The following is a 27,808-nucleotide window of genomic DNA, read 5'->3' as shown; positions in this document are numbered from 1 at the left end:
TTCTGAGTTTTTTTTAACATTTGTTCTGTGGTTTTTTTCCCCAAAATATCCATATAAATCTTCCTTGCCTCAATTTAAGCCAATTATTTCTTGTTTTACCTACAGGGGACATAAAGAATAATTTGATGTTTGGGGTTTTTTTGGGTTGTTGGTTTGTTTTTTGTTTTTTTTCAGCAGCTTTTAACAAGTTTGAAAGCTGCTGTCAGGTTTCCTTCAGTGTTCTCTTTGAACCCCAGTGTTTCAGTTGATCATATGGAATGTTTTCTAGCCATTTCTAGACATTTCTACAACGTCTACATCTATATTAAAAGACTACATTGTCTTGAAGATGGGAACAGTATTTGAACTATATCATTGCAAAGAGAAAATCTTCCTTCAGATCTTGCATATGAGACTCTTTGAAGTTTACCTTTTCTGAGCTGTGTAACATTGCTTGCTGGTCTTGTTTGCAGTTTACTGTTCCATTCACATACTTTTCTAGAGAACTGGTACCTGTCCAGTTAAACCCCATCTTTTGGCAGTCCAGTTAAGTAGTCCCATCAAATGTACTACCATAGCCTTTTATCTTTCTGCCTTTCCAAGTTACTTTTCTTTCTTTAAATACCCGTTTTTTTTTCCCTTGATACATTCTACAAGACTTCAAGGTTTCTGTATTTCTAAAGATGTCACTTCATATCATCTCCAGATAATTTTTTTTTGTTCCATCCTTGAAGATGTTTAATGGTACCTGTAGAGGGGCAGTTGAAGCAGAGGCTGGTGACCTGTCTGCGGGTAGGACCCTGTTGGTTGGTTGGTTAGGTTTTAACCTTCCTACCTTCACACCTTTCAAAGCAGGGATTTCAAGCCTCTGTCCTCAACTCCTTTTTCCAACTGGATAGATACCCAGTTAAATTGGTCTCCAGATTAATTCATTTGGTCATATGTTCATTAACTCATTTTCTGTGACTAACTGCGCTCCTTCGGAATTCCAATTCCCACCTGTACCCAGATAGTTAGCAGCAGTCAGTGTCTGTCATGTGTTTGTGCTCTTCTCTGCAACCAGCACTTACCCGCACTGCTTGGCTGCTGGGACTGAACTAAATAGGTTCAGCAGAAGTATAAGCACTGCCTTGTGTTTGTCCATAGTCCTCAACGTTAGCACGTGCCGTGCAGGGCTGTGCCCTGTGCTGATGAATGGATGATGAATTTCCTTAGTTTCCCACTAAGGAAAAACTGCGATAACGTGGAACAGATGAGAGGCTGTTCTCAATAGGCAGAATAGACAAGGCTACCCCGTTTTGGGAACTGGAGGAGGAGCAAGCTATATGAATACAAGTTGTGCTATGCCGCTTGTCCTCAAGCTCAGAAAATGATTTCTGGCGTGTTTCAATTACTAATACACGCAACAACAGAAAAAAGCACTTGGAAGCTTTCCGGTTCCCCATAATTGCAGTGTCCCATGTTATGCAGCTTTTTCTTGAGCTTCATTGAAAATATTTTTTATTTTAAAGCTTCTATTTTTTTCAAGCTCTGTTTAAAAATTCAGAAGTTTCTTGCTCCCTCCTAGGGGGTGGAATCTTCTGAAGTTTTATGTATATATGAAGTTTTTATTGTATAAAGCTGAGCAAGACAACTTTTAAAATCTTCCTTCTTGAGACAGGTATTCCTCTCTCCTGTTTGTTTTGTATTTCTCCTCTGTGTGTATTCCAGTTCGTCTTTTGTTAGTGACTGGAGTTATGTACTGTATCCTGGGTGAAATCTAGCAATAGCTTGTGTTTTACGTCAGTGTTTTTTCTAGTTGCTTTGGAAAGAACCGTGATGTCTTGGTGACTCATGCTCATTTCACACTCAAGTAATGTTCATAGTTCTGCCTTGTTTGTTGTCAATCCAAGTTGAACCTATGGCAAAAATTCATAATATCATTTAAAAGTTGACTGTAATTCCCTTTGTTAGCATCTTATCCTCTTTCTGATACTTACATAGGTAAAATAACTTATTTTCCTGTATAGTATTCCAGTCTCCTGTATGGTTCTGAGGCTTTCTTACTTTCTCTTCCACAAATATAATGTGCTACAGCCTTTCCTGTCAGTTGTCAGCTCTTCAGACCCTTTAGTATTTATCATTTCATTTGCCATATTTGATGTCATAAGCCACATTTCAATAATTTATTTAAATATTTCAATTATTGTTTCAGCCTAGTCAAACAGCAATTAAATTATTCTCTTTTTATCTGTTAGCCTCTGCCTGTCACATCTTGTACAATGTAAATAATCTTTTAGACATGCATGTACACACTCCCTCTGTCTTGGCAAAATAACTCTGTTGGAGCTGTGCAATCAAAGGAATAAACATTAGAAGCTGTTTTTACTTTGAGTTAGAACTTTGAGACTGGGTACTGTGCTGAAGTCCCATTTGAGGCCAAAGCTTTGAGGATTTCTTTGCAGTTGAAGTTAATATGAATATGTATTTTCTGAAGAAAGCTTAAATAATTCTGAGGAGTGAAAAATTACTTTTGCAATTAATTGAAAAATTAATTAAAACTTAATACTTTTTAATGAAAGGTTTAAAATAGTGTACTTAAAGATTAATAATAAATTATTAAATGTATTTGCATATAAATTGAGTGCTGTTAATGAAACACTAAGAGGTCACACATTAAGAATGATATATCATTGAAACTGCTCAGCTTAAGCACACAGCATAGTTTCAGGGATAATTTTGCAATTGCTCATTTGTTTTTACTATTTTCCTGTGAGAATACATGGTGACTTTGATATGTTATTAATAGGATATGCCAAATCTACGTGTAATTACTTTGTGCATTGTGGTGGGTTGACTTTGGATGCCAGGTGCTCACCTAGCTACTCTATTGCTCCCCATCTTTGGTAGGATGGGGAGGGGGGAGGATGAAAATAAGACGGAAAAGAACTCATGGGTCAAGGTAAAGGCAGTTTGAAAAAGCAAAATCAGTGTGTGGAAGCAAAGAAAAAAAAATATCTCTATTTTCCATCAGCAGATGACGTGCAGGCACTTCCCGGGAAGCAGGGCTTTGTTATGTGTCACAGTTGCTCTGGGACAAATGTAATAATGCATCCCCCTCGTCATCCTCCCTTCTCTTAGCTTTTATTTCTGAGCAAATGTCATATGGTATGGAATATCCCTTTGGACGGTTTGGGTCAGCTGTCCTGGCTGTGTCCCTTCCCAAGATCTGGTCTACCCCCAGCCTACTGGCCTTTGGGGGTGAGAGGGGTTTGAAGACAGCCTTGGTGCTGTGGAGCGCTGCTCAGCAGTAGCCAACACACGGGGGGGACCAACACCTTCCTGGCTACCAAGGCAAAGCACAGCACTGTGAGGGCTGCTGTGGGGGAGCTAACTCAGCCAGACCTAATATATGCACCTACACATATATATGTGGACATATATAAGCGTATATATGAATATATATAGACATGTGAATATATATAAGAATACATGTGGATATATATATATGTGAAAATATCAATATATGTGAGTATATATGTATGTATATATATAAGAAATGCAGTTTGTCAGAGAGAATCCCAATGGAAAACCAGAATGCTAAGCAGAGGAAACAAACTCTTAAGCAAAGAAAGAAAATAATCCTTAATGAGGTGCTGGTAATCATTTGATAATGTTTAAACAGCTAAGCTTTGAAACCAGGGCTATGATAGTAATGTGAAATACCTACTCCTAAATCACTTCAGCACTTTATAGAAACAGCATACACTAATACCTTGTTAATGTAAATTGGAATCCGATGATGATGTATAAAACTTATTTTCCTGTATTTTTATGAAAAGAGGGCTACCTGCTTTTTTTAATCTGCAGCAAGTTTATTGTTTGGATTTGCCTATTTCTTAAGAGCAAATGTTGAGATCTTGTTAGTGAATGTATCTTTTGACCTAAATTTTGACCTAAAATTCTAGTTTATGCTAGTTCGAACTTTCTACTCACATGTAACTGTACAAAGACAAGAAAATAATTGTTGCATGCATTTTATGTTGCACAGTTACAGAGGAAAGGGAGGTGTGATGTTCATTGCAACAGTGTGGCATTCCAGGGACTTGAGTTAGATGCACCACTGACACGGGTTTCTCCTTTCTGAAATTGTAGGTATACCCTTGAATTTGAAGACATTTTCAAACAGGAAAAGTCAAGTTTTCGTTTTTTTACTCTGATTTATATCCCATCTGTCTTCTGCATATCTAAATTACCAACCCACAAAGGGAATTTTCAGAGCATTTTGCAGTTGCTTTAGCTCTAATTCAGTATTTGCCTTCAGGTCCAAACAATTTTTCATCTAATGGGGCACTAATTTTCACAGTATTGTAAAAACCTTTTTGTGTGTTTGCAGCCTTACAGAGTGTGCGTGTCAGTATCCTGGCATTTCTAAATTGGTTGAAAGTTTTGTCAGCCTAGTTAAAGGCCTCCTGGAGAAGCTGCTAGATTACCGAACGGTGATGAATGACGAAAGCAAGGACAATCGCATGAGCTGTACTGTGAACTTACTGGTATGTTCTCTTTTGTAATTCTTGTGTGAGAAAAGGGAAGAGCTTTAGAATCCATTTACTAACAATGAAGACAAATCCTCCTGGGGACAGTGCTCAATACTGATTTAAACTCTGAGGCATGAGATTTTCGTATTTATTTGCATGGACATAATTCATATGATATTTTTGTATGAGATTTTCATATTTATTTGCATGCATAATCAAGAAAGCAATGTCCACTCAGTTCTTTGGTTTTGTTTGTATGTTTTATCCACTTCGATTTCGTGGATAAGTAAGGAAGTCTACTGCTCATGCACCTTGACCTTTTGATAGGCTAAACATAACAGCAGGCTTTTGCCAGAGGCAAGTTTTGCATGAGGAACTAAGCCACTTGCTGCTTTAGCAACTCAACAATTATTTTCTTTGAATCTGGGATAGAAACCTGCAAGCTACACTGGCAGTAAGGTGCCAAGAAGATCTGAGTCTCTGATCTGGTTGTAGGCCACCTTGTTGGGGTTTTTTTATTCCTATTTTGTAATGAGGATATCACATACAGAAATTCCTCCACCAGGAAATTCCTCTAAGCTGAAGAGGAACCTTTATCAACTTTAAAGGCTGGAAAAAGAACATGGTTAATATTCATTGTGCTCACATTCTCTCTGTTCCTCAGTAATCATAGAATTGCTGGACAATGTGGTATCAATTCCTGCAAGTCTTCAGGACACAATTCTTGTCATACATTCTGCACAGCCTTAGGAACTTGTATACCTACAGAAGTGTTATGATGAAAAAAATGAGCTTTATTCCTGGAATTAGCCCTTTTAGAGGTATTGCACAACAGTATTACAGATCAACTTCAATAAATACCAGCTGATTTCCTGGCCATCAAGTGTAACCAGAGCATGTATTTATAATGTTAATGCATTTGGATAACTGTATTTTCCTCTTCTAAGGCAGGAAAACTTTCACTAATGATCTCATCAGTGAACCAGAAGAAGCGTATATAGATATGTATAATAATATCACATACTAATAACTAATTAAAATATTAATTGTAGTAGTAGTGCTAGGTTTACAGTGAAGAAAGTCTGTAAATAATGCATTTATTAGGCTGCCCAAATAGAAAGAAAAGCAAAACCTCAGCATATATATTTTTATTTTGTGTTTTGATAAAAGACATTGGGAGATAACTTTTAAATGTTTGTGTCCCTAGAATTTCTACAAGGACATTAACCGTGAAGAGATGTATATCAGGTATGGCAGTTGTTCTATTGGATCTGTTTTGGAGAGGGCAATAATATTGTTATAAATTCTTGTTTTATTGTACTTTGATGTCTGTTGTAACCCTGGCCTCATTTATATTCTTACTCGATTGTTTACTTAGCATTCAGTGATTTGGAATCTATCATATATATTCAGCAGCAGCATTTTTTTTCCCCAAGAACCAACTTTTAGTTGATCAAATAATTCAATGTTTATTGTCTATTGTTCGAAATAAAGAAAATTCAGATTGATTTGAGGTTTGATGGAGGGGTGTATCATGCATTTAGAATGGCAGGAAAAAAACTTTCAAGTTTTGTAGAACTGTTCAGCCTGCCAAGTCTCTTTGAATATGCAACACTATGTGCAATGCAGAATTACTAGTAAAGCATTTTTCTGTAAGAGCTATAGCTACGCTGGCAAATTCTTTCAGATGTGACATGGCCTCTTATTGTCTCCAAGAGTTTTGCATATGAGCTGCAGCAAGTCTTGCTGTTCAAAAGTTCACTATTTCCTGCCTCTCCTCTCATTCTGCAAAATCTGCAGAACCACCTGTGCCTCAGCCAGTGCAGGACAAAGGCCAGAATCTCAGCTAAAATAAGCACTGAAGGTGGGTCAGAGCTAAAACTGGAGCTATGAGCTGGAGTAACCAGGGAGAAACAATGCTCCCTCGGTGGGCATTGCTGAGGGGGACACGTTTTCAGTTGGGTTGACAACTGGGAACGGTAAAACCTTGTACTGCTACAGCAAGGTGTCCGAGTTCCCGTGTCAAAACTCCTGTTGTGTGTAAAAAAATGGGATGCGCTGCTTCTTTTTGGCTGCTGCAAAAGATGTGACTTGAGTCACATGATGGTAAATGGTTGTGCTGGTAGCAGCAGTGCTGCCCTCGGGATCAAGGAGAACACTGGCAACGCATAATTTCCAACAACTCCTCTGCCCTTGCATCGTCTCTCTGGGATGGTATTGTCCGTGTTCTCCTTTACCTTGCATTACCTGTTGCGTGTGCATCTATCTACGCAAGTGTGTACATGCAACTGAAAAGTGCTACAGAGAAAGGCAGCTGTATTTACTAACAGTCTAGAGATAGTGACTCAGAGCTCTGACTTAGGCTTCCTCTTCCTCCTGGAGGGGGAGCTAACAGCAGTTCGCGGAAGGTCACCTCTTTCTCTTCCTTTTGAGCACAACGTTTCAGCATACAAAGAGAGCACAGAAACGTCTGAACAAATGCACAGAGCTTTAACCCCTCCCAGAGTGTCCTTGAAGACTCTTCGGGTAGTGACTGAGTGAAATCCATGAAGTTTCCATTGCAGAGTTTAACTAGAACTTTTTTGACACAGTATTCCCATCATGTCAATATCTAGTGTAATTCCTGTTCTCTCCTCTAACAGATATTTGTATAAATTGCGAGATCTTCATTTAGATTGTGAGAATTACACAGAAGCAGCATATACCCTTCTACTCCATACGTGGCTCTTGAAGGTTAGATTTTCTAAATTCAATACATAAATCATCTTGTGCAATTTTCAAATTTATAAAGTAAAAAGTGATTGTCTTAATCTCTGATTTACTGCATATTAGTTATTTTCCGTAGGGATATTCAAGTTTCTAGTTAAAAATACTGCTGTGGTTCATACAAAATTAACATTAATTATTGAAGTGGTGTTCTTAGTAGGTAATTAAAAGCTACATATTTATAAAACTAAATTGCTTCCAAATTGGTAGCAAAAATAGTTTTACTTTATAGTGAGAACATTATGTGCGAATTCTGAAGCCATTTAACTTCCAGGTCGTTTTCACTGTGCTAATTTTTTACTAAACCAAACATAACCATGATGAAAATGAAATACAATTTTTCCCAGCTACCATAGGGAAAGATCTGACTTTCTACTTTAAATAATATGAATCATTCTGCCAAGTTATGTTCGCTTTCTTTTGTAGCTGGTAGTTATTTTTTGCTACAATTAACACTTATTCTCATTGTAACTTACATTATTGATAGAAATGGTCAGTAAGATGCATTTCCATTTCAAAGGAAAATTCAAAGTCTAAATATTCTTCAGCAAAAACTTGAGATTTCTTGTGGAATTTGTTTTAGTGCAGAACCATACAAATTTGGTTTTTCACAGTGCTATTTTTCTTAAACTTAACTTTTCTGATCATACAAAAATATGAGGTATATTGTATGTATTGGTATAGGTATATGGTATAGACAAAGTTGATAATATATGCCAATATTTAAAAAAAAGTCAAAACCATATCAGTCAAGCTGACACCACTGAAATAAAATTAACTCATTTTCTCACATAGATTTTTATCTAAAATTTTTTGGGTGGTGGGCAGGAAGGAGCACAGCTTTTTAAAATATTATATGTAGTCCTGGTTATCACATGAAATACAGCACTTGTTTGAAGAGGTAATGAAAACATTCCCAGTGTCTTACCCAGTTTCTTTGTGAAAGAAAGGAAAAAAACCACCTCGAAGTTCCCAAGGGACCGGGCCTTGGGGGAGGAGGGGATGTGCGTGTGAAATGTTGAACTCTAAAATAATTTTGTTTTTTAACTTGTTTTTATTCTCAGTGGTCAGATGAACAGTGTGCACCCCAAGTCATGTCAACAGAGTTCCAGTGTTCACAGACCTATCGACACTTGAAAGAGAATTTGTATGAGAAGATTATAGACTACTTTGACAAAGGAAAGGTAGGTCTGTAGAGTTCTTCCCCCTGCCAAATCTCTTTTTTTACTGTGTTGCTTTGTATGGCAGTTATTTAATGAATGTGCTCTGTATAAAGTGTGTGTGTAGGAAATCCTCTTTGAAATGTGGGTCAAGTAAAAATTGTGTCCTGAATGCTTATTCACAGCATATATCAGTTCTATATGAATATACTCTTTAAATAACCATATTCACAAAGAAAGATGGCTAATGTTTATAGTGGTCACAAGCTTCTCTGTGAGGCAGTAATAAAATAATATAAAATGTTGAATGTACTTTCCTTTACTAGGAAAAGAATATGGACTACACAGACTGCATTCCAAACCATTCAGTCATTATCTCCCAAAAATCCAGACAGTCCAAAATGGACATATTTCATTCACAGAAGTCTGAGAATTGCATCCCAAACTTAAAATGTGTTAGTCTGATGCTCAGTATCTGCATTTTGTTCAGCTTTTTTTTTAAAAAAAAAATCCTAATAAAATGACAGTAGAGCTCAGATTTTTGGAAATAAAGCAAGGGACTAGAAAGCAGGGGAAAATTCTGCAGTGCTGGATAATTAGCCTTATGACCCAGTAATGCCTTTAAGTCATTATGTCTCGTTCAGCTGTAGCCAGAAGTATGAACAGGGAAGGCAATTAATTACTGCTTTTTGCAAAATAAAGGCATAACTCCCCCATGAAAGTCTGTGCTGTAATTCAGAGGGTAGAAAGTATTTGCTTCACCTTCAACTGAGAAGAGGTTTTGTTGTTGGCATGTGAAAGAATTACAATGTAGGAGTCCCTACCCACTGTTTCAGAAAAATAAAATCCTCCTGATTTCTGACCTACTTAGCATTCAGGTTCCCCTCAGATCCATCAGAGAGAGTTCGCAGGCAGCTGGACAAAGCTCTGGGGTTCAGAACTATCCAGCCGAGGGTACATGGCACCATGTAAAAATGGTCATAATGCATGTGGCCACTGGTAGGGAATTATGCCTCAAAAACCCCTTTTGTCTTCTTTATTCTGAATAGAAGAGAAGACTGACAGAATTTGAGAAATACCCTCAAGAGAGGGAATTTCTCTCTGTTTTAAGACCACTTCTGTGCTGCACACTTTAAGTGCCTATAGCAGATGAGAAAAAATGTCCTAATCTTTCCTATGCAGCTCTGTAATTAAGTTGTGTGGAAAGAAACAAGCTGCTGCTCTGAGCAAGTGGCAATTTAAATCTTGTACGTTTTTAGCTGACTAGGAGAGCTGTCATATGCAAGGTTACCTATGGTTATGTATGCTTGTGTTGGTTTTAAGGACAGGCAGGTGTCAATCTCCTCCTACACAGCTCCGATGCTTGGGGTGTATTCTGGATACTTGCACCTTCATGGTTTACCCTTCTTTTTTATGTATCTGAAAGGTCAGGTGATTTTTTATTATCTTACTATAAGAATAAAGTAGGTTTACTTATTCCTTCCTATAATGAACCATAAAACACTTTTATTTTTTACATTAATCTGCTTTCCTGAAGTTTATGATTGCCTTGAGTCTTCCATTCTAAATGTGCTGTTAATAAATGACTGCAATTTAAAGAGAGCATAATCAATAAAACTGTAGTTAAAAAGTGACACATTAAAAACTTGTTTGTTGGTACTGGATTTACTTTTTGAATATGTGATTGCATTGCAGATGTGGGAAGAAGCCATATCTTTATGCAAAGAACTTGCAGAGCAATATGAAAAGGAAGTTTTTGACTATGAACTTCTAAGTCAAAACCTGGTAAGATTTGAAGACCTGCAGGTCTTCAAATTACTTCAGTTGCAGAAATTACTACTTTTGAACTATCAAATGATAAAGCTGCTTATGAAATTGTCTACAGTTGATTTTAATTCATTTGTCAGGGTTGCTGTTTTCTTGTAGCAATCCAGTGGTAGAGATTGATAACGAACTGTTAAGGTTGTGGACATCTGAGATATTTTGAAACTTGTATAGATGAAAGAAACATTCTCAGTGCAATTTAAATACCATGTATAAAAGAAATATAACAGGGTTTTGAGGCCTTTTTACTGCTTTGGGGTAGAAAAAGCACCTGGATGTATTTTTTTCCTTGAAATTTTTCTTTCAATTTTAGGAACTCGAATCTCGACAAGCCTAAAGAATTCTGTCCTTATCAGGGACTGGGGAAGTAATATGGCACAAGGAATTAGAACTAGGTCCAAAGGCTAGAAGGAAGACTAAATATTCAATTATTCATTTTCATTATAATTGAATTAATTAGAAAAAATCCCCAACCCACATACTTTCTTTTTTTCCTACCCCCAAGATTCCACACTTGCATGATCTTTAACAAACATTTAGGGCTCATTCAATAGATATCCCTGATTCTTCCAGAAAGAAACCTTAAGTATCAAAACCTTATGTTCCTTAACAGTGTTGTGTATAAAGACAGCTTCTTTTCCTCGCAATAAATTCTGCTTTTATCATAAACTAAAAGATAAAGAAAATATTTTTGGCAATTTCATTTAAGTTGCAGTGTTGCATGTCTCATAACAAAGCAAATAAAAACAGTAAAGCTAAATTACACTTAGTATTTTACAGAAGACGTTATTCTAAGCCCTTTACATGGCATGTCTTTAGTGTAGCACTAGGGTGAAAGTTTGAGTTGATCCATACCTCAGAAAACATTTGAGGAAGGGAGTTTTTCCAAATGTATTATTTCAGTAATGTTATCAATTGAGTGTTTAAAGTGTAGAGTGTCAAGTACAATTTTGGTGTTTGCTTTTTTTCTTTCCATGCTAGTAAATTAAGGGTTAGACTGATTCAGAGGTCAAACAATTAAAGTTGAAGCCACAAACATTTATTTAAGTATGTATTATATTTGCATATCAATGTAAACAATATTTAATTGTACCACAGCAGTGTCATGTGCACAATGATTATCGGTATAGCTTATGAACCAGTAATGGATAGCTCTTGCATATCCACTGATAGCTGTAGTACTGCTGTAGAAGTTTAAAAATAAATGGGGGGACAAACCCTGAAGAGAAGTAATTGCAGTTGGTTTTGCTTTCAGATTCAACAAGCAAAATTCTATGAAAACATCATGAAAATTCTGAGACCTAAACCAGACTATTTTGCTGTTGGTTATTATGGCCAAGGATTCCCCACATTTCTAAGGGTAAATATGTTTAAATTCTTACTTTTTTCATCTATTTTCATATGCTTCTAAAAATATGAGTGTACTTTAATGCAAGTGAGTTTCTGGGGATATTTGCCGTGAAATTAGTTTTGCTTGGATGCAGGACTGTCATCAAAATGTGAATTATTACTTGTAAGAATATGCATGAAATGTTTTCAGATGTGTTTAAGTCAATTCTTTCCTTAGTTTGATGGTGGAAACTAGAAGAAATATTAGGTGCATCAATATGATGTAATTTGGTATGGGTAGCTCTATTGGTACATATTTCTCAGATGAGTCCCCACACAGGTTATTGATAACTAGTAGAATGTCATTAATTAACTTGTGTTCAAATTAGAACCAAAATTCTGTTTCACATGAGGTTGATATTTTTAGCGGACCTTATAATGAACTGACAAGAGTTTCTGATTTTTATTGCCTCTCAGCTACAATTGAAATACTTTATGAATATGGAAACAGCATATTTTTCAGACCAATGCGCTCCATAGCCAAATATTGTATGTTTAACAGTAGGAAATAGTGGATAAGTATGGTAGGGAAGAGTGCAATATAGAGCAGGTGTGTAGTGATACTGACCTGGTAGATATTCCCTGCTTACCTGATAAACAGGTTCCTGGGTTGGAGTTGACAGTTTTGTTTTCTAGCCCTTCATGGATTGTTCTATTGTGAATTTCATAGAACCATAGAATGGTTTGGGCTGGATAAATTTGTCAGTTGCTTTCTGAACTGATGCTCTCCAGAATATACTGTGGCCTCACAGTATACAACTGTGTGTGTTAGAGATGTACTGTTGCCCTTTTTTGTCATCTGATCATTTCTCTACACTAGTTCTTACAAAGAGACTGAACAGTTGTTCTTTAATCACCTTCCTTGTACCATTCATGATGTATTGTTCCTTAAAGTCTTGGTTTGTCCAAACATTGCTTCCACAGCAACCATTCCGTACCTTTTAACATCCCAGTTCCCTTGCTGCCCATTTCCTAGTTCATGAGATGGTAGGACAAGTGCACGTAGTACTTGAAATGTGGATATACTATGAATTTGTTCAGTGCAATGCTGATGTTTGTTCTTTGTTTTCCTCATAATGACTGAATTTCAGATTGCTTTTTTGATCTCTAATATGCATTGAGCTGACATGTTCATACCAACTGTCTTGTCTTACTCTAAGTTTTTTTCCTCAACGGTAACAGCTAGTTAATATCTTAAGACAATTATGATAAGTTTGAACTGTTTTCATTAAACAGACCTCTATACACTGAATCTACTCTGTTTTCTTTACTTTTCTCCATTTTTTACTAGCATGGGAGAAATTAAGAATCCAAAGGGTCTGTTTCTTCAAGAAACCTGCCAAATGCAGGAATTGATGCACAACTGTCTTTTACTTATTTTTTAAAAGTTCATTGCTTTATTTTAACCACTGTAGTGCATGTCTTCAGAGCATAAAACTAACCTGAATATTTTATGTTTTCTTGTAGAAAAATATAATCTTTCCTACATACTACAATTAATGTGGTAGCTTTCCTTATACTTGAAAAGCAATGAAAGACCTCTTTCTGCCACTTTTAAAGGCCAATGTTGCATTGAAAACATTAGGAAAATAGTGAAATGATATGCTAATATTACACCAAAGGAAACATGCACCTTTTGTTTCTGGTAATTATAGAAGTATCCTGTTAAGTGTGGCAAACTGAACCACAAATGAGCACATTGGGGGTTACTGTATTGTGAATGAGGACATTTCATCATACCAAGGAGAAGGAGCAGGCAGAGGAAAGCTGTGAAACCTGAATCCAGAATGTATTTGAAAGCAAATCCTTTTACTTGACAAACAAGAAGAAAAGGAATTTCAGTACTTTTGTTACCTTCCATTCTGATTTTATTCTGCTGTACAGGAGCATCCTCAGTGGTGGTGCCACTTTATCTTCATTCATTCCAAAGCAGGGTTTCTGGAGAGTCAGTGCTGCGTTCCTGCACCTGGTCAAAATGGTGTCTTGCTTTATAGCTAATAAATATTCCAAAACCAGTAACACTCATTACAAAATTTGGAGACACCGCTGTCTTTGTACTGATGAACATGCATTTATAACTTCTGCCTCAGCATCATACAGCCCAAGAAATCAGCTGTTTATTCCTTGCAGAATAAAGTATTCATCTATCGTGGGAAGGAGTATGAGAGGAGAGAAGATTTCCAGACACAGCTGATGACTCAATTTCCCAGTGCAGAGAAGATGAACACCACCTCAGCCCCTGGAGAGGATGTGAAAAACTCTCCTGGTCAATGTATCCTCAAACACATGGGAAATCACAGAGTGAAGGCGGGTGGGGGAAACCTTGTTTTTAGCAAGAGTTTTATCTGTGTGGAGCAGTCATTTCCTAAAAAAGATGAAGGTTTATTAATGTGGCAGCTCAGTTTGCAGTTTTTCTTATATGCCCTGCATGTCTTTTTTAATTTGTTCATAAGATGTTTGCGTCTGGTTTATGTTTGTGTCTGTTTTTCTCACAGTTCTACGGAGTATGTCTCTTTCAGTCATCATAGAATCATAGAATCATTTAGGTTGGAAAAGATTAAGGCTGAGTCCAACCATAAATGTAGCCCACCACTAAACCATCTCCCTAAGTGGCATGTCAACACATCTTTTAATTACCTCCAGGGGTGGTTCCCTGGGCAGCCTGTTCCAGTGCTCGATACCCATTTCAGCAAAGTTCATATGTGGTTTTACCTTTATTTTCTTCAAATGGCAAAATGAGTGATGAACATTCAAATGTGCTGTTTAAAGCAACAAATTGGCTGTTACCTCACATTTTTAGCTGTTGTGTCTTGATATCAAATCCACATCTTCCTTGAACATTGTTCTGACTGGCACTGCACTCGGGTACCACCTGTATTTCTTGGCAACATAAATATGTCACTCTCAGAAAGTTTCCTAGGAAATTAACTCATAAAGATTGTTGGCCACCTTTTAGAATGTTCTAAGTTATCTTTAGAAGTATTCTTCACAGTTGCTTACACGCTTTATTTTCATGTTCTCCTTTAAATTATTACTGGCTGAGCAGATATGAGATCACCTTGTTGTATCAGACATTTTTTTTCATTTTTTTCACGTTTTCATCATTTTCCTTTATCAATTTTCAAGGTAACATTGTAACACTTCACTTGGTCTCTTGAGTCTGTTCTGATGGAAGCTGCTGGAGGAGAAAAGGAATACTGCTTTCTCTTAACACTGTTGGGACTGAAGCAGAGTGTATTATAGACTTGTCTAAAGAAGTGCATTAAGCTTAAGAGCCAAGCCCTCATAAATCTGTCTTGTGTCTTAGCTAATTTTATTGTTTTTGAGATCATATGCTTCAGTCCTTTCTTAGAGTTTGCTTAAGTCTATTTGCAACAAACAGGAGATATGCACTACTGAGGCACTTAAGAAAAAGCTACAGAACCTTAACCAGGGGCATGAGTCTTAAATATACTGAAATATATAATATGATGTATTTACATAGAAATACAGTACTCGGATTTCAAAAATAACACTTCCATAGAAAAAGGAAATCTCAAGTAAAAGGACTGCTCAATTACAGATTTCAAAGATAAAATGGTAAACATCATGACATTATGCATGCCTGAAGTGAAATAGTGAAACTGTTAATGTCAGATGTTGTTAATGTAATTTTTGTAAGTTGGCTGGGCTTTAAAATTTAGTGAATGATTCAGTGTGATAAATTCAGCTACAGATATTCGAATTCAGTAAATACTAAAAATATGCAGTTCAAAATTAATATTTATATATATATATACTAATTACTACTGGCAAAACTTGTCCTTTTTTGGCCAAGGAAGCTCCACAAATGAAACTCTGAACCCTGCAGATTTTTCATCAGGAAAATGTTATTATTATTGTTATTATTGTTATTAATTATCGGTTTTATTATTATCATCATCATTGTTACCATTATTATTATTTTAATTTCCTCATAAGCCTGCAGTATTTCATCCTGATAGTTAATACCATGCCCTTAACTTTCATAATTTCAGACATCCAGTGTTTTACAGTGCAACCAGTCCTAGAGGAGCAACCTAGATTCAAAAATAAGGCAGTACCTGACCAAATTATAAAGTGAGTAAATTCCTGTAAATAGATAATATAAAAAAAATCAGTCCTTATTCCTAAACTGGCAGACAACCATTATTTTTTGAACTCAGTCATTTGCCAGTGAATCTTAGAGCTTTTACTGTCTTATTTACTGACTTTTGTATTCCCTAGGAATTTAATGAAAGAACATCTACCCATATACTACTTAAGGAACAGCATAACCAGCAACCCTGGTTACAGGGAGGGGAGGTGGAATCCATGCTTTGGGTCCAAGTTACTGAGTTTTAAATACAGCTTCTTATGCAAATGATGGAAATAGGGCTCTTACAGGTGACTAGCAGTATGAGAGTGGTTGAGTTGAAGGTTCTTGTACAACAGAATGTTGTTACGATTTAACTTGCCAAGCGCAAAAGATATGGTGGCACAATGGCTTCCATTGGTACTATGGTCAAGATTTTGTAAAGGAGTAAAGGAAATTAATTGTCCAAAGTATTCTGAGAACAGACTGGGGAACAATTCCAAACTTGTAACCCAGTGTAGAACTGGCAGAACTTAGTACACGCTCCTAATTAATTGTTCTGACTACAAGTGTGGAAAGTGATGGTTCCTTCTAATAGTTGATGCCCAAACTGCATACAGTACCTACTGGAATATTGGCTGAATTAAGGCTTGTGAGATCTTTGGCTCCAAATCCATAATCCATCAATATATAAAGGGAGATTATAAAAAAGATGGAGAGAGACTTTTTGTCAAGGTCTGTACTGACAGGATGGAGGGCAGTGTTTTTAAATGGAGAGAGGGGAGATATAGATTGGGTGTAAGGAAGACATTCTTTAGTATGAAGGTGCTGAGATACTGGAAGAAGTTGCCCAAAGGAGCTGTGGATGCCCCATCCTTGAAAGGGTTCAAGGCCCGGTTGGATGGGGCTTTGAGCAACCTGGTCTAGTGAAAGGTGGCCATGCCCACGGCAAGGCAATTGGAACGAGGTGATCTTTAAAGGTTCCTTCCAACCCAAACCATTCTGTGATGTATATGGTTGCAAACATGGTCAGTAAAAGCCGTTGCTATCACTAACACCTGAATGAAAAAATTCAAGATAGTATTTGTTAGCTTGTAACTTAAGGACAGCACATAGGTACAAGCACCATCAATTAAGGCAGGCCGTGGTTTCTCCCTGTTCTTGTCAGTGCCTTGTGAAAGCACCAGGTATGACTGTATCTCCCTAACTGAAACTGGTGTAAAAGAGGCATCTCGAGCTACAATGTCTCTAGGTAAACTGAGGCACCTGTCTTTTTAATGCAAGACAGGCTTTGGAATGCCTCCACACTTCAACAAACAAACACTCAGACCAAAACCTTTAACAACACTTTGGCTGTCCAAAAAGAGAATGAAGATAGAAGGCTTCTTTTTGTCAGCCGGGTTCATTTCTAACTCTTCCACAGCTGGATTCAAACCAGATGTCACCTTTGTCTGCAGACTTTTCTCTACAATTTTTACTGAAATTGTGGTTGATTGAGTGGAAAAAGAAGAATCACCTCCCCATGTACCCCAAAATAAATAAAGCAGATACATAGCACAGGACTTGTACTACAAGATTAAAAAAAAACAAACAACAACCAACAAAACAAAAAAAAACCCCAGTGAAATAAAAAAATTATGAACTGTTGTCCCAGTTTCAACTTGAATTCATTTTAAAGCCAGTAACTTGAAAGACAGCTTATAAATCTGGTCCTGTTTGACTAGTTTCAGTGCAGTGCCAGCCACATTTTGAGCTTGTAAAAGTTTTATTTAGCAGTGTTCCACATAAGTACAATCTCTTGTCATACAGGAGCTATGTAATTGTTTGTCTCAGCTGCAGAATTCCGCCAAACTGCTGATTTCATCTGGTCTTAGAGATTTTATGAGTGTACTTTACTGTGCATTTAATTGTTAGTTACATTAGTCAATGACAATACATTTATTCTATCAACAAGCTTCAAAATACCTGTCCTTTCAGATGGAACCGTATAAAGTTATCTGACTCAGTATGGCAGTATATAACACTTTCTTTATTGATGAAGATAATCTTAGTAGCTTGGATCATAAATTATAGGTTCCTATGAACTAATACAACAGAAGTTTCCTTAGCTCAACAGTTTGGTGTCTCTCCATTTGTTTGTTTCCCTAGGCTTCCAAAACATGGCTTGGTTTTACTGTAAGATATTTCTGAGAAATTTTTCTTTTCCTCTGCAAAATTAGCTTTCACTTAATATGGCTTTAAATTTAATCCATCTTTCAAAAAGAAACCAAAAATCAAAATGAAAGAATTTTCTAGGGACAGCAAAACACTAAGCCAAAAGTGTGCAAATTCTGTTCTTTCAAGTCAGCCAGTGCTAAAAGATGAGTAGATATGAGTTTTGTGGAATTATCATAGAATCATTTAGGTTGGAAAAGACCTTTGAGATCATCATGTCCAACCGTTAACCCAGCACTGCCAAGCCCACCACTAAACCCTGTCCCTAAGTGCCACATCTATATATCTTTTAAACACCTCCAGGGATGGTGATTCCTCCACCTCCCTGGGCAGCCTGTTCCAGGGCTTGACCACCCTTTCTGTGAAGAAACTTTTCCTAGTACCCAACCTAAACCTCCCCTGATGTGACTGGAGTCTGTTTCCTCTTGTCCTGTCACTTGTTCTCTGGGAAAAGAGATGAACCCCCCCATGCCTACAGGGAGCGATAAGGTCCCCCCGGAGCCTTCTCCAGACTAACCCCCCCAGTTCCCCCCGCCGCCCCTCCCAGCACTTGTGCCCCAGCCCCTTCCCCAGCCCCGTGCCCGGCTCTGGACACGCTCCAGCCCCTCCATGTCCCTCTGGCCGTGAGGGGCCCAAACCCGAACCCAGGGTTCGCGGGGCGGCCTCACCAGTGCCGAGCACAGGGGGACGGGCACTGCCCTGGCCCTGCTGGCCACGCTGCCCCGGCTACGAGCCAGGGTGCTGCTGGCCTCCTTGGCCACCCGGGCACGCTGCTGGCTCATGCCCAGCTGGCCACCAGTCCTCCCAGCCCCTTCCCCGCCGGGCAGTTCCCAGCCCCCTGCCCCAGCCCGCAGCATTGCATGGGGCTGTTGTGATCCAAGTGCAGGACCCAGCCCTGAGCCTGGTTGAACCAAAATATGTGCTCACAATGACCGAGAATGATTTATTAGCTACATGGAATAGACCATAACTTGAATTTGCAATATATTCTTTACATTGATGTCCTTCTCTACAAGTATTTATATACATTTTCTTATCTATCACAAGAAATTATTATTATAATGGCTTCAAATGTTTAGTTTATTCAATACCTATTGTTCTGCATTGTGAACAGAATTGTTAGATGTGATTAAACTGATTTGGCATGCACCGTGGGTGAAAAAACACACCAGGTGAATATATCTGCTCTATTCAGTCAGTTATTTTTAACAAAACATACTCCTTTGGTATGCCATTATAAAGCAGGCATGCAGTGTGCCTGCCACAGCAAGAATATATGGAAGTAAAAATCTTTTCTTGACCTTCTTCTGTAGGTTTTAACATTAATCTGGAAGTTCTGAAATTTATGCCTGGAAATTATACCCCATTACAAGCTGAAGCTTAATAATTCTAAAATACTGTGTGATGACACTGATTTATAGATAAAGTAGTTGTCTCCTGAGTTCTCAGTGAAATGCTTTTTTTCTGACTAGAAAATTTGCTTTTAATTAAAAACTCAAGTGAATCAAAATGAAATATTTCACTGTGATAACAAGTTCCATAAATTTCTGAATTCTGTATTTTACAATAGTCTTTTTTTAAATCTTTTAGTTTTTATAAGTCCAACAACGTGCACCGATTCCACTACTCAAGACCAGTCAGAAAAGGATCTGTTGACCCTGAAAATGAATTTGCTGTAAGTAATTGAACGATAGGGTGATGGTTGCAGTTCCGGTAGCTGTGACTGACATTTGCTCTAGATCCTTTCTTAGTCTTGGAAGACTTGTTACAGACATCCTACCTCTAGGGTCTGGTTCCAAAAAAGAAAAAAAGCAAAATTTCTCTATTTTAGCACTATTTCTGTGCACTTAGTGATACATCACTGTGCCAGTTGCAGGTAAACATTATTTAGTTAAGTATGTTCAACACATTCGTGTTAAGCAGTAACATTTTCTGGCGCAGATTTTCATTATGAAACAAGATGACATCTAAATAAATATCAAATGATTTGCCTCTTGTAGTTTACAACACTTTTGTCAGCTGCCAGTTTGGCAATGAGAGGTGTGTGTTGTCTGCTTTCATTAGTCCCATAAAAACTTGACAGACTAGAGTGCTACCTTTGTCACATTTATTCCTATGCCTAATGGTGTACTGCTAAGAAATAGTCTTCATTGTTCAAATATTCTAGGAAATCTGCAATACCATAAATTATTTTTCCGTTTCATGCATAAAAATGTGCTAAGTTACTTTATTTTCATTTTACAGATAGCTGATATTTTATAGTTTGTCATGAAAACATCCAGTCTTTATGGCTAAAGCTGTGCTCTTGGGATATTAGTGGGAAAAGCCATTTATTTTTAAAAATTTACAATTTCAGCCATGTGTGTGCTGATTAGTAGTGTCAACAGTTTCATGTAAGGAGCTTCTCACCTTTTGTTCAGCTAAATGCTTCAGATGCAAACTTTTCTCTGACATCCCAGGTTTGCACTGCATTATTAAGACTCATGCTGCACATTGGCTTCCATTGCAAACTGTAGAGTTTTGAAACCATTTATGAATAAACCTTTAAATGGTTTTACAAAAATTAAATCGTTAATGTTTTCATTGCTGATGACAATAGATAATACGCATGGTTACTTCAGATACGTGGAAAATGGGGATAGTTGGACTATGTCTTCATTGCAATCATTGTTATGTTTCTCAGTACTGGCAGTTTAGGTCAACGGATACTGGTACAATAAGCAGCAGTAGTGTAAATGAACTAGTGGCATTTTAAAAGCCCAGCAGCTAGTCTTGTTTAAAGAGGAAAAAAAAAGGGGGGGGCGGGGAGAGAATGCTGGCAACTTATTATTGGGCTATCACTGCTTTTCATTGCAGAAATACATTTGGGAAGTAATTGGGTAGAAGTGAGAACAGGTCATTTAGTCATAGTCATTCAATCTGTGACGGCAAAAATAGGATTAGATACTAAAAGATTCAAGGGCAATTTTCTTTTTCCTCTGCTTTGTGCAGGCTTTGTGCCTAAAAATGACCTAATCTGAAATCGGAAAAATTATTTGTGCAAATTGCTGTGCTAGATTAATTTTGCAGTGTCCTTTCATGCAAAAGTGTTCATATGTTTTCCATCTACATTCTTTTCACTCTGATATTTCAGAAGGCAGAAAAGATTAAAGTTTAAATCCTGAAGTATAATTTTCTCCCTGCTATGTTTTTTTTAATAGTCTATGTGGATTGAGAGAACATCGTTTGTTACAGCATACAAACTTCCTGGAATTTTACGATGGTTTGAGGTTGTCTCCATGTCACAGGTGTGTATCACCATGCCAAGAACCTGTAAAACTTGTATCTATATGAATCCCCATGCACAAAATAGTTTTCAAATTTATCACACTTGTTATTTACTTATTTTTATGTATACAAAGCTATTATTACTTCTGTTTTACCTTTGTATTAATAGGATCAATATATTTTACATCTAATTTATAAAGTCCTGAGAGAAATTAACAAATCTCTGTTGGTTAATATATGTGAAATTTTATAAAACCAAAAATACCTTTTAATATGTTTATAAACCTTAAAAGTCTTTTCTTTCTTTATAGACTACAATTAGTCCTTTAGAGAATGCTATTGAAACGATGTCCATGACAAATGAAAAAATTTTGATGATGATTAACCAATACCAGAATGATGAGAACCTTCCTATTAATCCACTTTCTATGCTTCTGAACGGAATTGTTGATCCAGCTGTTATGGGTGGCTTTGCTAAATATGAGAAGGTAAGAGCTTTTAAGTCAACGCAAAGAACATATTCAGATACATTATTTAATAATCCTCCCAGGTCCTTTGTTCAAACTGGCAGTGAAATGTGGGCTGGGAATATGAAAGACATAACTCCACTGATAAAGAGATCCTCATATTGTGGTGACATTTGTCTTTGAAAGCAGAAACTACAGACTAGAGTAATTGAAGCTCAAAATTAATTACTGTGTTAAGGGTTTTCATATACACGTGAGACATGGTACCCCTTTTGTAATGAAATAGGTGCTCTCACATCAAAGAATTTGATCTGAATTAAATGAATCAAGTTTATCCTACAGTAGGTCTAGAGTATTCAGATGTGGGTTATCAACTAAGCTGTCATCAGGTTTTCCCAGTAACTGCAGCCATTCTGTATAGCAGGGTTTGTTGTTAAAAAATGGCAATACAAATAAAAACTGTTCTGGTAATACAAGGAAAATGGAATGTCTTGAAGAACTGAACTGTAGAATATTTGTCCCTAAGGCTACCTTGTGAAGGTGGGGTGGGAGAGAAAGCTGGAATGTTAAAAGCTTATATAAATTTAAACTCTAAATTACTAATTATATTTTGGGGATGAAAATAAATGTGGGGGTACCCCACAGCCGTGGAGTTCAATTATTTCTGCCTGCCATTTCCTTATGGAAAACACGTGCCATGCTCAAGTAGGCTCAGCATGTCAGGTAGACTCAGAGAGTGTTGAAAAGACCCCATATATATGTGTGTATATACATACACGCATAAATTATATGTGGTAAGCATGGCATATTCTGGAGGAGTATGGCTTATGCTATGTTAGTCCTAAAATACCATTTTTTAGATATTTGGCAGTCACGGATATTGTTAGATACTATTTAGCTACATTCTTCTTTCATATCCGAGGGGGGGGGGGGGAACCTTTGGGCAGTGAAAGGCAGTGTGTGTGCAGTTTCTGACTGCTTATCTACGACAGAGTTGAATTCCCTTATTGTGTAACACTGGCTAATGTCAGTAAGTAAGGTACTTGAATAAAACGATAATTTATCAGTGTAAATCATGATACTCCAAATTTGTGCCTTTTTCGTTTCAGTGCAAGCTTAATAAAACAGTAATCAGGTTTCATGGTAAGGGTCTCAAACTCAGAAGTGTTGGGTAAAGACTGACTAAATTTGAACAAAAAAGAGCACCTCAGTTCTCAACTGATATAGTAAGGAATTATCACCAGCAGTATTTGGTTAAGGAGCATTTGTATGTCTCGTATTTGATGACCAATATCACAGTCACAACCTAGAGTCAGTGGAGTAATCACTGCATTCTTTACCTGTCAAAGCGATGGACTGATTTTTTTTTATTTTTTATCTCAGGCTTTCTTTACAGAAGAATATATCAGGGACCATCCAGAGGATCAAGAAAAGCTGAATAGACTCAAAGATCTAATTGCTTGGCAGGTAATTTCTTACTGAAAACAGTCATCTGAGGCTTCATCAGCTATTCCTTTTTTCTGTTCCTTTCTAGCAGGAGCAGGAGAACATAGCGCTTAGATGACTGTCATTTTTACTGGTTGGTTTTGGGTTTTGTTTGATTTTCGTGTTTTGTTTTGGTGTGTTTTTTTTATAGTTTCCCCAAAGCAGGGAGGGTTAGAAGGTTATGAAGATTCTTATTACAAACTTCTTGTCTAGCTCTGGAATGAATTTGCAGGGTGTTTTTTGTTTTTTGGTGTGTGTTTGTTTGTTTGTTTTTTAATGGGACTCATAGTAAAATATTCTCTCAGGCTAAATCTTCCATTTTAGAGTATGTATAGTTGTAAATGACCATCTATTTATTATCCTATTTAGATATGAATAGTTTCCCTTAAGTAGGAAAAAGGACTTCAACCCTTTCAATTTTAATGTGCCTAAAAGGAAGCATGCATTCCATTACTAACACACTAAGATGACTGACAAAACAGCACAGCAATAGTTCCTTACCCTCTGATGTAGTATGTGATAAAATGTTCTTGGGGACCTAAGCAATGCTGTCCTTCAAGTTTTTTTAAAATCTGTGCCTAAACCAGAGAAATTGCTTAATTACAAAAATAACACCGTATTTCCTGAGGCATATATCATCATTATAGTATCTGTTAAGAGTTAGATGAAACACTACCCAAATCAGGGGAATTACCCATATATCTCCTTATGTCCCAGGGAAAATAGTTGACCAAAAAAGTACTTTGTAGAACACATAATTTGGTTTATCAGAACCCACATGTAGTGGGCTACATTTATGGTTAAAAGGGACAGGATTTCACACTCAGGTTGTGTATCTGGAGATAAAACTGACAGCGTGACAAGAAGTCATAAGGACTTCATGAACTTCTGGGAAAACAAGCACCTGCAAATATCAGATATTCTCTTGGGAAGTAACTCTTCCCTAGAGGTGGCTATTCACTGTTGTTGGGGGGGGGGGGGGGAGGGGCAAGGGGGAGGGGGACAGTTCTTGCATTAGATGCCCTGTCCCCCGTCCCTGGAAACATTCAAGTCCAGGTTGGGTGGGCTCTGAGCAACCTGGTCTAGTTGCAGGTGTCCCAGCTCATTGCAGGGGGATGCACCAGGTGACCTGTAAAGGTCCCTTCCAACCCAATCTGTTTCATGACTCTATGATTCTATCTCTGTTTTGTAGATGAGAGACAGGAAGAATTAACCATTTATTCCTCTCTCAGCCTTGAAATGAGTCTTCCAAATAGTTTTAATGCAATTTTTTATACTATTTTCTTAATGTGTTTGAAGATTTTTCCTGTTTCATTTTGATTCATCTTAATTTGGTTATTAGTTTGAGTCACCAACCTTTACAACTTTCCTCTGCATTGTTGTCCACCACAGGCTCTGTATATGGTTGCTTTCTGACCATCAGAAGTACTCTGGATATAATGGTATACTTATACAGACCATAATACCATCTGGCCTTAGGAAATAAAATGGTAATTTATGGCTATCTATCCCTGTAAGTCCCTCTAAAGAGGACAAACAGATCTGTCTGTACTAGAAGGGCTTTAATATCATGTTTTTAAAAGTTATATTGAAATTGAGCTTCCATAAAATATGATAAAGTCAGTGCGTGGATCGATATATACAGTGTTATAGTATTCATAGGGTCAGAACACAAAAAGGAAGCCCCAAACATTAATGCAACATCGCTCGAAGTCAATGGTAGAGCTGTTGGAAAAGGTCACAAGCAGAAGGTTGCTAAAAGTACGTTGCGTAAGTTTCATAAATCACCATCTTCAAAGACTGAAAAGTAATGCAATCTCTTTATATTTTAAAGAGAAGCAGTACAAAAGTTTCTTGTTGTGAATACATTTATTATTAATTAAACAGCATTTCTAAGTGTGCTGTCCATAATCTTTAAAGATAAAGATCCGTCTTTTTTGCTTTTAACTGGATATTATTACACTAATATAGGAGCAAACGTGATAGTAGCAATGTAATAGGAAAGGAAAACATTGTAAGGAAGGGATTATAAGAGTAGTATTACCGTCATATTCACTTAATATTTTTTTTTCTTTTTTTTTTTTTATTTATTTGGTAAGCAAGGCATTTCTTCTGACAAAGGAGAAAGATTATTATTATTTTTAAGAAATTAGAGGGAGATATTTAATGAACAGATAGACCTTTTCCTAACCTTTTTATCAGGTGTTAATCCTTTTAGGAAGTAAGTACCCATAACTGTACTTCTCCATCCCTCGCCCCAGTTTAAAAAATTATATTATGTACCTTCTTTTAATTCTAGTAGGAAGAATCAGAGGTCTTAACCCCTTTGGCTACTTGTCACTGATCCCAGCCTAAAGGATGAGTGGCAAAAAAGAGAAGTGCAGGGGTAAAACTGAGCAAAGTCAGCCTGGTTAGTGCAAGCTGCTTCTGTTCATGGCTTGAGTTGTTCATTTTTCGTATTGAAGCATTAATTTATAAAGGACAAAGGAAAAGGACACCTTCAGTAACCAGATACTAACATATTAAATTGCTGCAGCAATTGTCGAAGTGATCACGTGATTAAGCCCCCAGTAGATTGATTTGAACCTTTTCCAGTCACTCAATCTTCCATTTGAAAGTGAAGTTAAAACTGTCTGCCTGGAGTCCACTGGGCAGGCACTTTCATAAGCGGGTGGGCCAGTAGTCTAAGAATTTTTTAAACTCTCACATGGTGTGTTTATTCTCATAAGGGATTAACATTAAAATACATTGAAGAGAGAAAGCGGTCACTATGAGGCAGCCAACATTCTTCAAAAATGGACTAAGAAAGCCCATTTTTCAAGAGCCTTTCCATCTTGTAGATTCTGCTAAAATCTGAGATCAACCAACAAATCTTTTTTTGCAAATCACAGTAGGAGTTTTGCAGTTGACTTAGCAGGTACTGTAAATGGAGCTAGAGGGGTTGTCAGACTCGGTTTAATATTCTCTCTTTTTTTTTTTTTTTTTCCTTTTTTTTCCCTCTTTAAGATACCTTTCCTTGGGGCTGGAATTAAAATTCATGAAAGAAGAGTTTCTGATAATCTTCGTCCTTTCCATGACCGTATGGAGGAATGTTTCAAGCATTTAAAAGTCAAAGTGGAAAAACAGTATGGAGCCAGAGAATTGGTACTGCTCTCCTTTTAACCTCTGCTGCAATTTCTCTTTACTTAATACGCACCTTGTTCTTCTAAACGAAAGCACATAGTAAACTTTTGTTGCCTGTGGGTTTTCTTGTGATCTGAAGGTAGTAGGACCTGAGTTTTATAGTCAAAGAGTTGATTCATTTCTCTGACTTATCAAATATTCCTCATTCTGGAAGATTTGTAGTGTTTTATTATGTCTATTAAAAGTTGCAATTCTTTTCTGCCTTATTAAGGAAGTGAAAGCAAATTCTCATGTTTCTTCTCTTTGTAATTTTTCTTAGTGGCTTAGGGCTTTGATCTGCAATTGATGTCTCCCTGTGCTAGCCAATTCCAGCTGTGTTGTGAAGTAAAACCTACCATGTGTATAATACCATAAATATTAGTTGAGACCGAACTGCAATATATGGGAATTGAAGGATAGCTTCTAAACGCAAACTCTCCAGACAATTCTTGAATAAAATAGTCTATCTGAGCTTCTGCAGGCTAGTAACAATGATGTTTTGTTTTGTGATTAAACACCAGTTGCTTTTGAAATTCTTTTATGTTGTTGCTTTGAGCATTGATAATTTTATAAATGGATTTATTTCTCTTGCCATAGAAGAAACAGCTAGTTTTGAACCTCAGTTTTGGATATTGTGTTGTGTTACACACCTATATGATGAAAATATTACATATTTATTTCAGTATGTTTTCCTTACTTTCAGTCCCATGCCACCATCCTTGCAATACTAAAGAGGCTGTAATCCACAATTAGCAATCTTGCCTAACACTTGAACCCCTCAGCACTCTTACAGATCAGCACTTAAAACCCCCACTATTTAAAACTGCCATTATACCATGTTTGACTCCCTGGTGGCTGGCCTGAGCTTTTTTATTAACAGCAAAGAAGGAGGGAAAAAAAAAAAAAAGAAGTTATGCTGCTGTTGTGTCTTTATTACAAGATTCTGGCCATTCAAAGGATAAGCAGCATGTAAACTCATTGCAAAACACTTCAAAATAATTCTTGCAACTACAAATTTTTCCAAGTTCTCTGCTAGATATCAGAGTCTTAGTGAGCAATGACATCAGAAGCAAAGTATCTGGGAATTTGGCATATGGAATTACACACAATTGTTTAATATTTTCTGGATAATAACAAAAACCTGTGCTTTAATATGAAATACTTTTTAAAGTTGTTCACATGTTTTTTATAGGATAGAAATTGAAGTAGGCTGGAAAAGTAGTTTATGGTATGCATACACTGGGAGATTCTCAAAAACCTCCCTCGTGTCATGACACTGTGATGAGCTAACTAGGGGGAGGCATGCCCATCCCAGGAAGTAATTGAACAGAAAAAGAGAGGTTTTAGATCCCGGAAGTCTCCCCTGAAGAAATAAAACAGTTCTAGAATTATCCAAGAAATGTGATCCTTGTCGCCACCTTGTTAACAAGAGTAACAGAAAAGCATTTGAAAATAAGTCAGATTGTTTCAGTTAACTTTGTCCCA

General features: G+C 37.0%; 1 protein-coding gene across 3 annotated transcripts in view; it reads left to right on the top strand.

Moving 5' to 3' along the window:
• The window catches only part of DOCK2 (dedicator of cytokinesis 2), a 197,751-nt gene that overhangs the window by 162,300 nt on the left and 7,643 nt on the right, over positions 1-27,808 (top strand). For 2 of the 3 annotated variants that reach the window (XM_056348606.1, XM_056348605.1), the window contains exons 35-47: positions 4,355-4,511; positions 5,704-5,744; positions 7,139-7,229; positions 8,327-8,446; positions 10,118-10,207; positions 11,502-11,606; positions 13,766-13,907; positions 15,652-15,733; positions 19,533-19,617; positions 21,143-21,229; positions 21,521-21,697; positions 23,060-23,143; positions 26,168-26,305. In XM_056348606.1, coding sequence (XP_056204581.1) covers positions 4,355-4,511; positions 5,704-5,744; positions 7,139-7,229; positions 8,327-8,446; positions 10,118-10,207; positions 11,502-11,606; positions 13,766-13,907; positions 15,652-15,733; positions 19,533-19,617; positions 21,143-21,229; positions 21,521-21,697; positions 23,060-23,143; positions 26,168-26,305 — 1,399 coding nt within the window. Of the gene's footprint in view, positions 1-4,354; positions 4,512-5,703; positions 5,745-7,138; positions 7,230-8,326; positions 8,447-10,117; positions 10,208-11,501; positions 11,607-13,765; positions 13,908-14,761; positions 15,614-15,651; positions 15,734-19,532; positions 19,618-21,142; positions 21,230-21,520; positions 21,698-23,059; positions 23,144-26,167; positions 26,306-27,808 lie in introns of those variants that run through there. The other variant, XM_056348607.1, reaches the window with a different exon arrangement.

Source organism: Falco biarmicus, chromosome 8, assembly GCF_023638135.1.
Source record: "Falco biarmicus isolate bFalBia1 chromosome 8, bFalBia1.pri, whole genome shotgun sequence".
Classification (NCBI taxonomy): domain Eukaryota; kingdom Metazoa; phylum Chordata; class Aves; order Falconiformes; family Falconidae; genus Falco; species Falco biarmicus.
This window is presented reverse-complemented; position numbering and strand designations above follow the sequence as displayed.